The sequence below is a fragment of the Puntigrus tetrazona genome, chromosome 24 (genome assembly GCF_018831695.1).
Source record: "Puntigrus tetrazona isolate hp1 chromosome 24, ASM1883169v1, whole genome shotgun sequence".
NCBI lineage: Eukaryota > Metazoa > Chordata > Actinopteri > Cypriniformes > Cyprinidae > Puntigrus > Puntigrus tetrazona.
The window spans coordinates 6988469-7005800 of record NC_056722.1 but is presented as its reverse complement, the minus strand read 5'-3'; the positions used below and the strand labels follow the sequence as shown (position 1 = coordinate 7005800).

The following is a 17332-nucleotide window of genomic DNA, read 5'->3' as shown; positions in this document are numbered from 1 at the left end:
ATATATATATATATATATATATATATATATATATATATATATATGTGTGTGTGTGTGTGTGTGTGTGTGTGTGTGTGTATGTATATATGTGTGTGTGTGTGTGTATGTATATATGTGTGTGTGTATATATGTATACATACATATATACACACACACACACACACACACACACACACACACACACACACACACACACACACACACACACACACACACACCCCAAATATAAAAATTCAATTGTATCATTACGAGAAAGTTACTTTTTCCATGTTCTGTCTGAATACTCGATTCTGATTGGCTGGCAGGTATGCAGTAAAACCTTCTAATGCACAGGTACAAAAAGTCAGTTTATTCATTGTTTCATATTAATGCGCTGATTTAGTTGAGGTACACTAACTTATGACACACACACACACACGCACGCACACACACACACACACACAGAAAGACAAAAAGGAGATCGCCCTACACACACACACACACACACACACACACACACAAACTTGTCAAAGATACCCAGTGACTATGAAATAGCCTAGAGATCACTGCATTATATTTCTCAGCAACGAGGTGAAAGCTCGCCATTTCTGAAGTAAATAAACAAATAACTGAGCTTGACTGTAGAGAGACGCACAGACACACACACACACACACCGACCGAGAATTACTTCAAATAAACGCCAGAATTCAATCAAATAAACGTGATCTTACCGCGCTATTTCACCTCTGAGTCTGATACGTAGCGGACAGAATGCTACCTAATGAGCCGCGACTGAAGAAAATGGCCGCCATTCGGTCAAATATGGCGCTGCTAGCTTTCACTTGTCTTTCACTCGGTAAATAACCGCGGAATAAGCGGATAATCAACGACTAACCTCGCGTTAAAGGATTTTAAATTCACTTTTAACATAGCCTCCACGTTTAGCGTTTAAAGTCGTTTAACGCACGGCTGTCGACTATCCCTTACGTGTTGTAAACAGTGTGAAACCATAGCAAGTATTAATGTTTAATACACGTTAAAGCAGCTAAAACATTTCATGCGTGATGCAGCACCTAACGTTTTTTGGGAACATCATTAAAGACCAGACGACTGAACAGACTGCAGGAAGAACGTTTGCACATAACTTTGAGGAAACCTTTCGGAGTCATTTCCTGTTCCTGTCGGCTAGTCTCTCTAACGCTAATGCTAGGCCGCTCTGCTGTTGCCAGATTGAAATAATACCAGCCCTGCTGAGCTAAATCAGCTGTTTATTTGAGCCAGCCTCGCTTTGCTGTGAAAACAAAAAACTGACAGCGTTTCCCTGAACTATATTTACCACATTACCAGAGTGAATGAGTGCTCTGTGCACCTCCGTTAAAGAGCTCATCTTAGTGGGAAAAACACACGAAAACAACCTTCTGGTGGAACTTCAGAAAAAGCATGCAACTTTAATACCAATACCATTCTTCCTAACCGATAAAACAAGCGATAAGAAGACGATACTTTGTGTTTTTATTTAACAGTGAAGTTAAACACATCTCGAAGAACTGCAGCTTTTATCTTCGGTGTGAGTTATCAGCTGTTTGGATTCTGACGGCACCCGTTCACTGCAGAGCATTTGTTTTTGGTCAAACATTCTTACAAAAACTGATTTTTGCAACAAAATATTAATGCAAACTATATGTAATGCTATTATGTTTTATTTGCCCAAATGGATTCAATTCATCTTATATGTTTGCTGTGATTGCTTATTAATAAACTTTCATCTTTTGAATATTGCTGTTACTTCAAGTAATTCTGTGTGCAATTCTCTTAAATTCCCAGCCTATCTGAAGCCAGAAACAGTCATTTTTAAACAATAGTTGACTTAAACAACCAAGCACGTTGGGTAAAAACATTTAACAAAACTAGACGGGTCAAAATAACTGCTCTGTATTACCCAGCGCTGGGTTGCCAAATAACCAAAGTTGCTTTTAACTCAGCTTTTCTCGCACTTTTCATATAGCTGGTGAGTTCATTTCAGAGGCTCACTATGATATATATTACTATATTTACATACGTCACATTTGTCTTCATATATATCAGTAAAATATCAGCTCATTTTCCATCCTGATTCAAACACTATCAGTAATTCTTGTATTTATTTTTCATAAATCTATATTTTGCATACATGATCAGTCTTATTTACAACGCTGGCATGTTTTTCTTGGAAGAGCCGCTGCTAGTTGTTTTTTCTTGGTTTCTGTAGTAAGAATAACAATGTTAAAACAACTTGACTTCATTCGCACACCTTTAAGCACTTACAGTGTGGTCTTAATTATCTGCCTGTCATGATCCATAAAGGTCTGAGCATGTGGGAAAGCATTCCACCGTTTTACCACCCCCGAGCTACCAGCAACCATCGACCAATGACGTCCGTTTAAACAACAATACGCCACATATATGGCATGTCAACAAATCAGAAAGGAATTAAACTCCTGAGAAAATATGGGTCAGAGAGAGAAATATGAAGAAAAGGGATCAGTAAGAGGAGAAAAAGAAAGGCTGGGGGGTTGGTAACTTTAGCACCGCCACCGAAAAAACAACACCAGCAAATGTGTTCCAGATGTGAACCTCCCGAACACACACACACACAAACACACACACACACCCACAAGTGTTGGAATGCAAAGCTTTGTTAATGGCATTAAGAAAGTGAGTGATTCTGAAACGTGTAGGCGCTGAACGTCCAGTGACGGTCAAATATTCTACCCATGATTAACGCTGCATGCATCTGGTTTACAGATCGCCAGACTCAGTAGCCAAGCCGTCAAACATTACGTTCATTACATATTACGCTAACATTTGACAGACCTCAGTTTCATTTCTGAACTCTGAGCATGTAAAGTGCTTAAGTGTGTTAGAATAATCAGAAAACATTTAAAGGCTGTGCTGAAATATCAGCTAAAAATGTGCTCAACATCCAATATGTAGATGAGTTTCTTAATCAGATCCAGAGAAATGAGTCTCGGCTGTGGATGCACTGCAGTGAATGAGAGTCTGACCCACAGCGCTCCAGTCCTTCAGGGAACACCTAGAGAAGACAGAAGATCAAACTAATCCAGCATTAAGACGTTTTTAACTACAAAAAAAGATATTATAAAATCCATAATAACTCTTCTTCCAGTGAAAAAGTCAGTCTCCACGCATCAAAATCCAGATACATATTTGTTTAGATCTGTAAGGATATCTTTCCTGATTCAGACCAGAACACTTTTTTCACTGGAGGAAGAGTTATACTGGATTATGGACTCGTATTTTAGTGAAAAATGTCTTAATGCTGGATTAGTTTGATCTTCTGTCTTCTCCGGACGTTCACCGATGGACTGGAGAGCTGTGGATTGTTCTGATGTTTTTATCAGACTCTCGTTCTGACGGCACCCATTCACTGCAGAGCATCCGACGGTGATATACGCTTTCAGCAATTCCTTTAATTGCACTGTATAAATCACTCCGGAAGATAAATCGCAGCGCATTTCAGATGCTAAAAGAACAGAGGGTTATTTAGCAAAACACGGTAAGTGTCTGGAACTTATTTTGTCTGTCAGGTGAAGAAAAGTAGCCTAGAAATAGCACACCTCTGGTCAAGCAGCTCGGCTCAAGCCCTGCTAATTAGAAGACACATCATTCGCTACGTGACAGAGTCTATGCGGTCTCTGTGCGGCTGGCCAAGCGTCAGACCTCACATCAAACAGGACATTACCTGAATAAACACTGGGCTGATTGCGAAGGAAGCCGAGAGGAGCCACTGAAAATAAACCGCCTTCCACCAGAGTTGCTTGAAGAGGCAAAGACGCCAGTTTAAGGCAAAAAGAGATTAACCAGAACAATACAAATGTCATTTTCAGCCCAAATACCACCCGATGCTTCCTTAAACCCCAATAAACCAGCGGCACATTCAAATTCAGAGAGATAAAATGGGTCGATGTCTTTTTTTTTCTCCCATACTGCTGCGTTTAGTTTCGTAGGCAATCCAGAGTAACGCTATCCCTGCTGTTTTAAATAGTATGTAGTTTTCTTCAGGTTCTCGTGAACAAGTTGTTGGATTAAAAAGAGTCTAAAACGCCTCAACACTATTTGTCATTTTAGATGAAACCGTTAAATATCAAATATCTTGTCTAATGAATCACACGCAAAATATGCATCAATACACAGTAAAAAAATACAGCATTGCTTCAATCTCGTTCTTCACGGTGGCTTCCCAAGGCCGACGGATTCTGATCATATCATTATTAGCCAGGCTTGAGCCACGCATCTTTTTTTCGTACTGTCCATAGGCGCACAGTTACATAATTACATCTTTGGAAAAACATCTCCATCCGCCGAACGTATGTTTTCATAGGAACTGCAGGATCTTATATGGCAGAAGATCAAATTCAAAGCAAGCACTTAGTGGAAATCGATACACTAAAAATATTTTTTATTCTTTCTAGATCAATTAACTGGTCACACACATAATATTTAAACGATTCCGTATATTTTTAGACGCAGTAAGTGAGAAAGCGATCTCTCGAAAGTGAATTAGGACTCATGAATCTCCACTAGTTCACTTGTGCAGGGAGCATAGGCTTGACTTCTTGAAGGCTCAGTCTGAGAGTAGAGGCTCTTTGTTGAACAAGCCAATAGTTTATCAATGTCACCATCACTGGATTCGTCGTCTAATTAAACGGTGGTCTTTATCATACGAGAGCTGATTTCCTAATAATCAATGACAGCCTGTGGAGAGACTGCACTCGCTGGTACTCGTCCAGATAGTTGTGTGTTTTCAGCATTTTCCTCCACAAAGCTTCGCTTCATAATTTATAGCCAAAGCGGCGTTCAGCTGGAAGTGAAAAGGCCTCCTGCAGTGAGTTAAGATGCTGGCAGACGCCGAATGATGAGTGATACGGGTGCGAGGTGACATAGCACGGATAAATCAGTATTTATTACTGGGATAAAATACATAATATAGCTTGCTAATCAGCTGCATGCCGCTAAAAACCGACTATTTTAATGCTATTATTATTATTATTATTTAAAGGAATGTTTTAATTAATTTAGCATTACATTTTTGCTGTAGAGCACCTTATTTGGAATAAATTGATATATATATATATATATATATATATATATATATATATATATATATTATTATTTTTTTATTAAATTTTTTTTTATTTTTAATTTTTTAATTGGTAAATTTCTTTTGATTAGATACTTCTGGCCAATCAGAGCACACTATGTTTTTCAGAGAAGAGCATCAATAATGTACAGTATCAGAAAATTTTTTTTTTAACTTTATACCCCATAAGCACATTACATCGCACCCAAATACACAAAATAATGTATTTTTTAGCACTGTCATATGAGCCTTTAAGTTTCAAATAAAATAAAACATTTAATTCATCCTGAAGTAACAGATTAACAAATCAAATAATTGCAATATTTTCTTTTGATCACATTTTAAAACGTATGTTTTTCCACTAAATCACGCAACGGAAGAGAAAGAGAAAAGAGAAAACAGAATTTGAAAAATATCAAGAGTATTTAACTGGGCCTAAATGAAAAGATGGCTTACTCTGTGGAGTTTAAACTTACAGCTTAGATTTAAATTCAGAAAACACGTGGAATGCATTCGCAATATTTTATTTCATGTTAAGCATTACATAACCAAGTTATTCTTGTTTTCATTTTTATAGTATTCTTTAATTAATTGCACATGAATTGTTCGATTTTCTTTTGATCGCATTTTAAAAGACTGGGGTTTATTCTTTTCTACACCATGAATTTGCACTAATTTGAAGTTTAAGTTTGGGGCAAAATAAAACACATTTCATTTGGCCAAAATCAAAAGTCTGGAGTTTGAACTTCCGTCTTCATTCGTTCATTGATCGAGGTCGAAACTAATTCGGGAAAGCACTTCCTTCTGCACTGATGATATGAAACGAACATTGTAAGAAGCACGGGTATGGCAGGACATGGTGCTCACCTGATTGTCGAGCTCAAAGTCGCTGTTGTGCTGAGACACGTCCTTCAGCGGAGGTTTCTCCAGACTGCGGCACAGGAGCCAGGTGACCAGACCCACCACGAACATGCCGATGTCTGGGATGAACACTCGGATGCCGTTCCCGGCGTCTGCTCCTCGGACGCTGCAGCGAGACAAACACACGCACGGGGAATAAAGTTCGGTCCTGCTTCCAGCTTGGAGACGTCATGCTTTACTCACAGCCATCTCTAAATTATTTAAACATGAAAAGATATGCAAGATAAAACATACAGGCTACCAGTCAAAAGGTTTTAAATAGTCAGATTTTACCAAAGTCTCTTCTGCTTAACAAGCCTGCGTTCATTTGATCCAAAATACAGCAAAAATATTGAATATATTTAAAAATTTACATTTTCAGAACTTAATTTTTTGCATCATTATTCCAGTCACAATATCTTTCAGAAATCATTAAATATTCTAATTTATTATTATTATTATTATTATCAATATTTAAATCAGCATTAACTTGAAATATAACATTTTTGTAACATTATACACTATACCTATCAAAAGCTTGCAGTCAGTAAAAGATTTTTCCCTGGAAAGAAATTATTATTTTTATTTAGCAAAGATGCTTAAAATTGGTGATGACACATTACAAAAGATAAAACATTACAAAACGTTTTTTAGCAAAATGCTTTTCTTTTAGACTGTTCTTTCTATTTATCTATTTATCTTTCTATATATCTTTCTATTTATACTAATCTTAAATGAATAAAAATTCAGCTTTGAAATCACAGGAAAAATTATATTTTAAAGTATATTCAAAAAGTAAGTAAAAATTCACTGCTGTAATTTAAATCAAATAAATGCAGGCTTGGTGAGAAAACGTTTTTACTGTTAGCGTATGCATAAATTATATACAGTAAAAGTCAACTAGAACTGTATGAGCCAAACTAACATTTAGGATGAAATGAGTTTTTACGAGTGCTCTTAGTGCAACAATGAGCTGCAGTGCCTCTTAAAAACACAAAAACACTCTGTTCTACAATAAAAGCCTGTGACTCGCAGTATCCTCGCTCACGGTCTGGATCTCATTTCCGCGCTCGGCCCGAGTCGAGAGAGTTTTCATCAAACCAGCACAAGCCTTCGGAAAGCTCCAACGCCGCTTGTTTCGAGCTCGCACGTCCATAGCGACACTCTTGGGCTGTAAAGATGCTCGTTTTCAGATCTTTAAGGGTTTACGAAGCAGACGTTTGCGTAACTTTGGAATCCCAGCGCTTTTTATAAGCTGTCAGAGAGGACGAGCTCGAAAGCTGTGAACACAACCAGTAAGACGTTCTGCAGATATCATGCACGGAGATTCTGAAAACACAACAATATACAGTACACTGCTGCTCAGTTATTGAAAAAGAGTAACAGCAGCAAGTGTATTTTAACATTACACGATGCAATTCAATCATTTAACTACTGACCATAACATTTTCCCAAACAGGAAACGCTAATCATCATAATGGGTTATATTATTATTAAGAGATTATGGATGTCCTGACTACCGTTCTGAAAATTAAAATGATCAAAACCATGGTTTTGCTACGCTAACTATAGTCATTTTATATCTTTACGCCATATCGAACTGTACACACGATTACAATAATTCACAAACAAACAAACAGTCGGTTCTTTTAAGTGAATCACAAACTCCACAAGCAAACGACTCACGTCATTTAAAAAAGATTTGAATCAGTCTGATAAATTCAAATTATACCGTTAGTGATTTCCATATTACTCACTTATTCTTCAACAATATGTACTTGTGTACCCAGTTTCCATTTAAACAGCAAAAGCGAGTAACTTTTGTCTAATTTCAGCCTGTCAACAACGGCTATTTATCACAGTGATGTACTAAGAATTACTGTCACGACTGTGGTGTTTGATTCCTGAATGAATCAGAATTTTGAACAAATCATTTGAACGAATGATTCAGTGAGTCACTCATAAAACTGACTGTGACTTGAAAATCTCCATCAATAATAATAATAGTTATTATAATTGTTGGTATTATTATTAATGGTTATTATTATTATTTCGAATCCCTCCGGTTGCTCTCAAATACAATCTACACAAAATAAAGGCCGAATATTCATCTACTAATGGTAAAATTGTGAGCTGCAAACGCTACGTTGTCGTGGTAAACAAATGTTTGGACAGACTCGGGGCTAAATCCCTGCGTTTAAAGCAACGCTTGCCCGACTAGCCTCGATGCACTGGCTTTGAAGTGTGCGATATTTGCTTCATAAACCGTAATAAGCGGCAGACGCTCTGGTTAGCGCGCTGCGATTGGCTCTCGGCGCAGTGTAATGACGTCCGCTGTATCTAAACAGTTTACAGTGCTGCTCGGAGAGGCCTTTCATCTCGGAGAGCTCATAAAGAGCAAACCGTGAGCTAAAGACAAAGGAGGAGGGCCACAGATGGCACTGATTTGGGTAAAAGCAATGAATTATGGGAACCACTGAAGTGCACAGTAAAAGCAAACCTTCTACTTTCACCGCTGGACACCGAACGAGCAATTAAGCGATTGAATTAGATTGAAGAATAAAGCGAGCCGTTGATACGCACGGATTGGCGGCGAGGTCGGGGTAAAGACAGAGTTTTGTTTTAATGAGAGGAGGAATGCGGCTGGCGTTGGACCAGGTGTCTCAGCAGGAGTCAGATCCCACAGACCCAGCCGGAGCCAAGAGCTAGACCTTACCTCCGTCTTCCTCCAGTGAAATGGAGCAGAGATCAGCTGCTCCCAGACGGAGCCGGCCAGAAACTGTCCAAACAAACGCCAGCAAAGGAGCTTTCAGAAAACAAACCCAAAGTGCACCACGTCTTTCTGATGCATTAGAACGAAAGGGAAAGGGCTGCGAACTTCAGTTCTGTTGAGTGGATTATGAAAAACAAACTGCGTCGTGATCCAGAAGATTTTCTCTAAGATGTTGATCAAATAAATTATGGAAAGCAAATACATAACTGACAAGATAAAATGCGTTTTGTGAACGTAATTGATGCATAAGCAATTCCAGAGGCAAAACGTCATCCAACAGCCTTTAACTGCATTCTAGAGAATCCTGTGATTTTAGATGAGTTTTCGTGTTTCAGCATGACGGAGACGAAGTCCATAAACGTTTAACTGAGTCTAAAAGCCCAGACCTGAACCCCAATAAACACCTTTGGGGTAAACTGGAACATACACATCTAATGCAAATTTAAACCAACTCTAAAACATTCTAAAATATCAAACAAAAACTTTTTTATGACTATTAAATGTATTGGATGCATATATTTATTTATTTTTTAAAAAGAGCACACTGCAAAACTATAATTTACGGGGCATTTGAGGAAAGGCAAACTTCAAGCATACCAAAAAACATGCATTATAGCATGCATTCTCATAAGAAAATTGTTAGACACAAAAATAATGATCATCAATGGACATGAAATGTACCCTAAAATATAGACTGACCCACATAGAAACATCTTTTTATATGTCTGCATTTTAAACTTCATAATCTGTTTTGCAGAGACTGAAAAGGCTGTGAAAGACAGGGTTCGGGAGCGTTATGACAGGTCTTCAAATCAAGGCATCTTTAGCATTGTGCTGAATTAACTAAACTAAACTAAACTAAACACATTTCAAAGGTCCAGCAGGCCATCTGCTTGTTGAGTAATCCAATCTCATCTCTCAGTTAGATCTATAACAGGAGACGTCTGTCATCAGACTTACAAAGACTTTCCAGCAGTGTGGGATGGCTATGTGCTACGACAAGGCCTTCTGTGATGCATGATGGGATACAGCAACAGCACAGAGACTCCCAGTGATCACACACACACACACACACACAGATGTAGATATCAGGCTGAGATACAGTAGGTCCTTCTTATATTGATTCCTATTTTTAAATAGAGAATTTAGAAAGTGAGTGATAAATTAAACAGAATATCCTCTCAGATGTGCTCCATTAACACTGGATTTTATTGACTAGGAAACCAAAAGAAATTACTCATACAATCATTAGTTTTTGTCTAATCTGCACTTGAATTTAAAACGCTGTGATTTATCTTCTTAAATTGATGAGAAGTGACAGTAAAGACATTTATAATTTTACAAAAGCCGAATAAAAAATTTAAAAAAAGGTTATTGTGACTTTTTATCTAACAATTCTGACTTTTTTTCACTTATTGTTTGATTGACAGACGATCTGACCAATCGGAACGTGTATATTATGCTGCTATCCGCTGTCTACAGCAGATCTCCATAGAAGTGCATGTTAAAATGGGGTAAAAAAACCATCAGACCGAAGAGTAGTATTCATTTTCATTTTGTGCTTTATGTAAATATGAAAAGACTATGGGTTGACGTGTTTGAGCTGAGACAATACAATCTGTCACAACGCTTTAAAAACACAGGCACAGTTTAAAAGCTGAAAGACCTTGTTTAATATCAGAAATAATCAGATTTTTGTCGGTGTGATGTCAGTTTTCCTCTTAGGTCTGCAGTGTATTTTTCACCGTGTGAGAACACGTGTGTAGTATGAGAGCTGCATTGCTTGTCGGACATGGCAACAGTAACTAAGGAGGGCGGGTCTTTGTGGATGGTCAATAGAGAATTATATAAAGATAATTCTGAGAACACTTTTTTTCCACTCAGAATTGGACTTTATTACTCGTATTTGTGATTCTGGGAAAAAAGTTGTTTAAAGTCAGAATTCTAGATAGAAAGTCGCAATTCTGACTTTAGAACAATTATGAGTTTATCTCATGCAACTCTTGTAATTGCGAGTTTATATCTCACAATTATGAGAAAATAAGTCAGAATTGTAAAATAAAAAGTCGCTATAACCTATTTAAAATTTTTCATTCAGTGGCAGAAACCGGTTTTTACAGAATGCGGTAATTTTACAGTTTTTTTTATCAAACAAGTGCAGCCTTGGTAAACGGAAGAGACATCTTTCAGTAACTATAGACTTATGTGTCACGTCGTAGCTAACTGGTGTGAATTATTTCTGATTGACAGATATCTCTCATCAGAAGATATTCCTGAAAGCGATAACAACCTAGAGCAGGTACGGTCTAAAAGCTGTAGTTTAAGAGAGCGGATCGGCTCGGTTAGAGATGACTGGTTTGTCCCATTTTAAACACAATGGAGGCACTGAGGCCGAATCACTGAACCATTCTGTTTGCTGAGAGAATCAACAAGAAGCCAAATCCGCTGTGGACAGGACGGCTCGCAAAGGGAAGTTATGAATCATAAATAATCATTCTCCACTGAGTCATACGGGTTTGTTCCTATAAAGCAGAGCGAGGTCAGTCGACATGCTCCTCTGATAAGTGGCTTCCAACTCGCTCGTCTTCCTCATCAACCTCACGATCACACCCTAATTATCTGGAGAGAAAACGCATGCTGGGAGGGTCGCGTCCAGAGACGCTCTGGGGTTCTTCTGTCCAAGAGCAACACGCGGCACAGTGGAGCGATTCAGGCTTCGTGTGGCGACGCTCATAATGAAGCTCCTGTTTCAATCTCCCTTGTGTTTTAATGGCAGATTCAAGAAAAACACGTCTGATTTATGCCGTGAGAGTCCAATTTAAATAGAAAGCACACAAAGGATTATTCTGACATTTCACGGCTCGTTGGCCCCATTAGTGACAAACTAGCAGAGGAAGTTGTGCGGGAAGTGGGGTCATATCAGAGAAAGTCACACCAACAATAATCTATATTGGTAAATGATGGAGTAGATCAGACATACGGTTGCTGCGAGCATAATTTGTGAGTGTTCTTTTCACATACAGGAGACTAAACAAAGCCTTGTCTGGGTTGGAAAAGATTGTTGTAAACTGGTGATTTAAAATCGAAGGAAACTGATAAAGTTTGGACAATACTCCGCACAGTTTAGCAGAAGAAATAAAATGTTGATATGATAAAGCAAACAAAGCTCGAGCGCACATGAATCTGATTAGAGCTCCACGTCTCTGAAATATTCCCGCTCCACATCACATTCCTTACGCTCGGAGTCAACATGAGCCTTTAGCAGCCTGCTCTTCTACATACTTTTCTTCATTCTTTATTTGCTTGAATATTCATTATGTTCTTACATTATCATAATTTTCTCAGAGAGTCCAACTAAGGATTTTCCGTTTAAGTTATGATGATCTGTGCAAAACCGGTTTTGTAGCTGGTTGCCAAGGTGTCGCTATGCAGTTTTAGTGTGTTGCTATGTAGTGGCTCAGGTGTTATGAATGGTTGCCGAGGTGTTGCTATGCAGTTTCCAGGGTCTTATGAATGGTTGGTCAGGTTTGCAATGCAGTTGATTTGTTGCCTTACATTTGTTATGGGGTTGTCATGGATGGTTGCCAATGTGTTGCTATGCAGTTGCAAGGGTCTTGTGGATGGCTGCCAAGGTTGGCAAACAGTGAGTGTTTGGTGTGTTGCTATGCAGTTGCTAGGATGTGGTGAATGATTGCTAATGCGTTGTTACTCAGTTTATAAAGTATTCTAAAGTGTTAAGCATTTTAGTGTGCTTTTATGCATTTGTTAGGATGTTGTAGATGGTTGCTAAGGAGTTGCTATGCAGTTGTTAAACTGTTGAGTGTTATAGTTTGTTGCTATGCAGTTTACGTGTGTTGCTATGCAGTTGCTAGGGTGTTGTGGATGGTTGCCAAGGTGTTGCTATGCAGTTGCAAGGGTCTTGTGGATGGCTGCCAAGGTTGGCAAACAGTGAGTGTTTGGTGTGTTGCTATGCAGTTGCTAGGATGTGGTGAATGATTGCTAATGCGTTGTTACTCAGTTTATAAAGTATTCTAAAGTGTTAAGCATTTTAGTATGCTTTTATGTATTTTTTAGGATGTTGTAGATGGTTGCTAAGGAGTTGCTATGCAGTTGTTAAACTGTTGAGTGTTATAGTTTGTTGCTATGCAGTTTACGTGTGTTGCTATGCAGTTGCTAGGATGTGGTGAATGATTGCCAATGTGTTGCTATGCAGTTGCAAGGGTCTTGTGGATGGCTGCCAAGGTTGGCCAACAGTGAGTGTTTTGGTGTGTTGCTATGCAGTTGCTAGGATGTGGTGAATGATTGCTAATGCGTTGTTACGCTGTTTATAAAGTATTGTAAAGTGTTAAGCATTTTAGTATGCTTTTATGTATTTTTTTAGGATGTTGTAGATGGTTGCTAAGGAGTTGCTATGCAGTTGTTAAACTGTTGAGCGTTATAGTTTGTTGCTATGCGGTTGCTACAGCATTGTAGATGGTTACCAAGCTGATATAATTTATAGTGTTTTTTAGTGTGTTAATATACAAACACTAAGGTTTTGTAGTTGGTTACCACGGTGTTGCTATGCAGTTGCAAAAGTGTTTCAGTTGTTTTATTGTGTTGCTGTGCAGTTTCTAAGGTGCCAAGTTGCTGTGGATGGTTACCAGGGTGTTGCTATGCATTCGTTAATGTCTTCTGAGTGATTTCTTTCCTGTTTTTTTGAGTGGTTGCTGCATTTGCATTGTTGCGGTAGAGCCGTACACTCAATCATGTCGTCACAGCAGCTGCATAAGGCATTGTTATGTAATGTGGCCCACAGCACATATGGTTTGTGCTAGACTTCCAGACACTGCTTTTCCTCTACAGTCAGGTAAATTACAGCTGTCTGTCACTAACATCACACAGATCACGACTAACATGCCTGTTTTAACAGCTTCCAGCTGTTGTGAGCAGACTCAGCGTTCAGATGCTCTTCTCCAAAACGTTTCTGCCAACTGGACCGATGAAACGCAAATGCTGGCCTCAAACTCTAAATCAATAATGCTGTAATTGTGGGACCCGCTGTTTGTAAATCTAGCTAAATATTCAACAGCCTGCCAGGTTACCACACATTAGCACGCGCACAGGAATGTTTGTGTGTTTTTTCGGCCATCATCTGTGCAATCACTTAATATGCGAAAACATTACCAGTGAAATGAAATGAAAACACAGCTAACAATGATAAACAGTCCATATATATATATATATGTTAGTTGGACCAACCTAGCATTTTTTTTACCCTATATAGACAATTTGATATTATTTCTTACTTTTTACATTCTTTTTGCATGTTTTTCTTCTTGATTTGTCTCAAGCATGATCTTAGACAACATTGCCGGCTCCTAAAAAATGCATCACCTGCTTCCCAGACGCCCACTGCTTTACTTGGAGCCCCAGAGTGACCGAGCGTCCCTCAGACACCGGACGCTCACAAACAACACTAACACACACGATTAGAAAGATGAAACAGAAAAGAGGGATGCCACCCACAATGTCTAATGACTAAACCAATCACGCGAGCTGAATTTTACCTGGAGCCAACTAGTCCATGAGTCCAAAGAGATTGCATCTTTAATTCAGTTATTCATTTAAGAAACCATTTTGACTTTGAACTTGAACATTATATAATATCAAACAGTTCTAAAAAAAGGTTGATGAAAGACCACCAAGTGACAGTTTATACTCATTTCCAGTCAATGAACCCTTGGACTGAAGGAGCACTTGACATTGCTTTAAAGTTCACATATTTTAAATGTAATAAATTGCAGCTTCATTACAAACATGTAACTACAAACATTTAAATATGACATACTTAACATTATATATAAAGGTTGTTTCAACTTGAAATAACTTGTTACCCCGCTGCCTGACATTTTTAGTTGAGTTAACTTAATATTTTTGGGCAGCAGAGCGACTTTTTTTTTTTTTACAGCGAAGTTTCAATAAAAAATTACATGAAATTACATTTTAGTCGACAATAAATGCTTGCCAGCACATTCAGCAGTTCTTTAACCAATTATGAAATTACATATAAATATGTATTTAAGTCCTGCTTGAGGGGGTTTAAAGAGTGCTTTAAAATGTAAAATATAAATACAATAAAACTATAATACATTACATACACACATGCAATTTAGTCTCCAAACACATTATATCGAGTGTGCACACAATCATATTACTTTGACGTATATTATTTTCATAAGAAATACTCTTTTTAAAAGTATGCTAAAGTGTACTTCTTTTTTACAAGAGTTTGAACTAACTGAACTAACCTAAACTAAACTAACTAGTTAATCAGTCTATTTTGTCATTTTAGTTAATAAACTGCTTCATATTTCAACAAATACTGTGGTTGGAAGACAATACCAAGATACTGTTTTTCTCGTTCTATGAAAAATATTACCCAATATCTTTCATTGTTCTGTCATATAATATGTGAGGGAGAACAGATGGACCTGCCCTGATCATGTTTTATCGTCTATATTACTTTCAGATACATTATTGTGTTATTCAATATTCAGTTTCTTGCCGATTCTGATGGACCATCCGTCTGACGCCGGTCCAGGCCAAAGAACACAACTCTGCAAAGCGATCTAGAGTTTCTGAAGAAGAACGTCTCTTACCTCTCAAAGCCCAGCTGTCGTATTGATCTCTCCCACGAAGAGCCTGAAAAACAGCACAGGAAGGTGTTCAGAACAGCACACGGACTCCTCAGTCAAGATCAAAAGAGCAGAGATCCTCAAACGTCTCTGAACGTCAGGCTGATGTGTGGAAAGGCTTGCTGCCGTCATTCAGAAACACCGGTCTGAAAAATGGAATAAATTATTTCACCCGTTTCAAACGTTCTGGCTGCTCGCTAAAACGTACGATATGAACATATTTGGACAAATAACTATAAAAAAAGAAAAAAAAGCAGTTAAATCATATTTCAAAAACCGTTTCAACATATTTTTGAGGAGTAAGGTTTTTTGAGGTGTTTATTTTTTTCTAATAAATGCTATTCCTCTGAACTTTTTTTTGAACGGAAAAATTAAATGTATCAAAAATATCGTGCGGCACAACTGTTTTCGACACTGATAATAATCAGAAATTATTATTAATCAGACACTGAACACTGGAGTAATGAGGCTGAAAATACAGCTTAAATAGATACGTTTTTTTCCCCATATATACACATACATATACCAGGGACAAAAATATTGGCACCCTTGGTAAATATGAACACAGAAGGCTGTGAAAATTAACCTGCATTGTTAATAAAAATGACAAAAACCTAACCTTTCGTTGGATAATTTTTTTTTTTCTTAAATACACAATTAACAGCCCCCTTTTATTCAAAGCTTTGTGAAACCTCCATTTGCTAGTTTAATATTTGACTGTATGTGTTTTTATTGTATATTTGATCAAGTAAATGCAGCCTTGGTGAGCAAACGATTCTTCTTTTTAAAAACACAAATAAATCTCACCAAACCCCAACTTCTAAACACCAAAATAGCTGTAGATGTAACAAATAACGTCTTTAATTAAAGTGTATTGTACTGTAATTCACCCAGTCACTTCGGTTAATAGCTAAAGACTTATTAACGAAACGCATGTGAAACGGCACTGATTTGCTGTGATTCAGTCCTTCCCTTGATTTCAGAGCTGAGCAGACAGAGTTGTTGTTTCACGAGCCCCTACCAAAAAAACATTTGGCAGCATTTATTGCACTTGGGGTTTTTTTGTCAGGCAGAAAACGCAAACAAAACACCATGTGATTCATAGAGTACTGAATCAGTGTTTACAGGGACGCTTCCAGGTATTCAGAGCGCAGAGTTCTGACTGAGTCCCTGCCAAGAGAAACACACGCCTTTCAGTTCATCCTCAGACACGCCAGCGAGCGCCAGCATCTGACAAATTACTACTGATGTAATCAGGCTGCGGACCGCTCGGCGACTGAATCTCACTGGCAAACTGGAAACACCAGAAGAATAAAATATCTCCCTGTTACTCTAAAACATCACGTGACATCACTCAAGGTTCACCGTGATCACCCTCAGGCTATCTGAGAAATGCAGTGAATGGGTGCCGTCAGGATGAGGACAAACGGCTGATAAAAGCATCGTGTTTTTAAAATCAACATGTTTCGGCTTGCAAACACTGCTTGACCCCCCCTGATTCAGACCAGAACACCTTTTCACTGATTTTCAGCACTTTATCACCAGAAAAGCGGATTGCTAGTGGATTTTTGTAATGCTTTTATCAGCTGTTTGGACTCTCATTCTGACAGCACCCATTCACTGCAGAGCAACTAAGAAATTTTGTAATTGTTTTTAAGGCTTTATTCTACAAGGACGCATTAAACTAATTACAACTGTCACTTACAGACATCTTAAGTGTTATTTATTTTATTATTAAATGCTGTCCTTATGTTCTTTCTATTCATCAAAGAAACACAATTTATCGCAATTAATTGCATCCAACACAAATGTTTTTCTTTATATCATGTATTTGTGCATATTATGTATATTTATTATGCATA

At 38.0% G+C, this 17332-nt stretch overlaps 1 protein-coding gene across 3 annotated transcripts in view; it reads right to left on the bottom strand.

Annotated features, from left to right (window-relative positions):
- LOC122329477 (piezo-type mechanosensitive ion channel component 2) overlaps positions 1-17332 on the bottom strand; it is a 108841-nt gene that overhangs the window by 59557 nt on the left and 31952 nt on the right. For all 3 annotated transcript variants that reach the window (XM_043225722.1, XM_043225724.1, XM_043225723.1), the window contains exons 4-5: positions 15435-15477; positions 5988-6147 (exon numbers count right to left, since the gene is read on the bottom strand). In XM_043225722.1, the coding sequence (XP_043081657.1) occupies positions 5988-6147; positions 15435-15477 (203 nt within the window). The remainder of the gene's footprint in view (positions 1-5987; positions 6148-15434; positions 15478-17332) is intronic.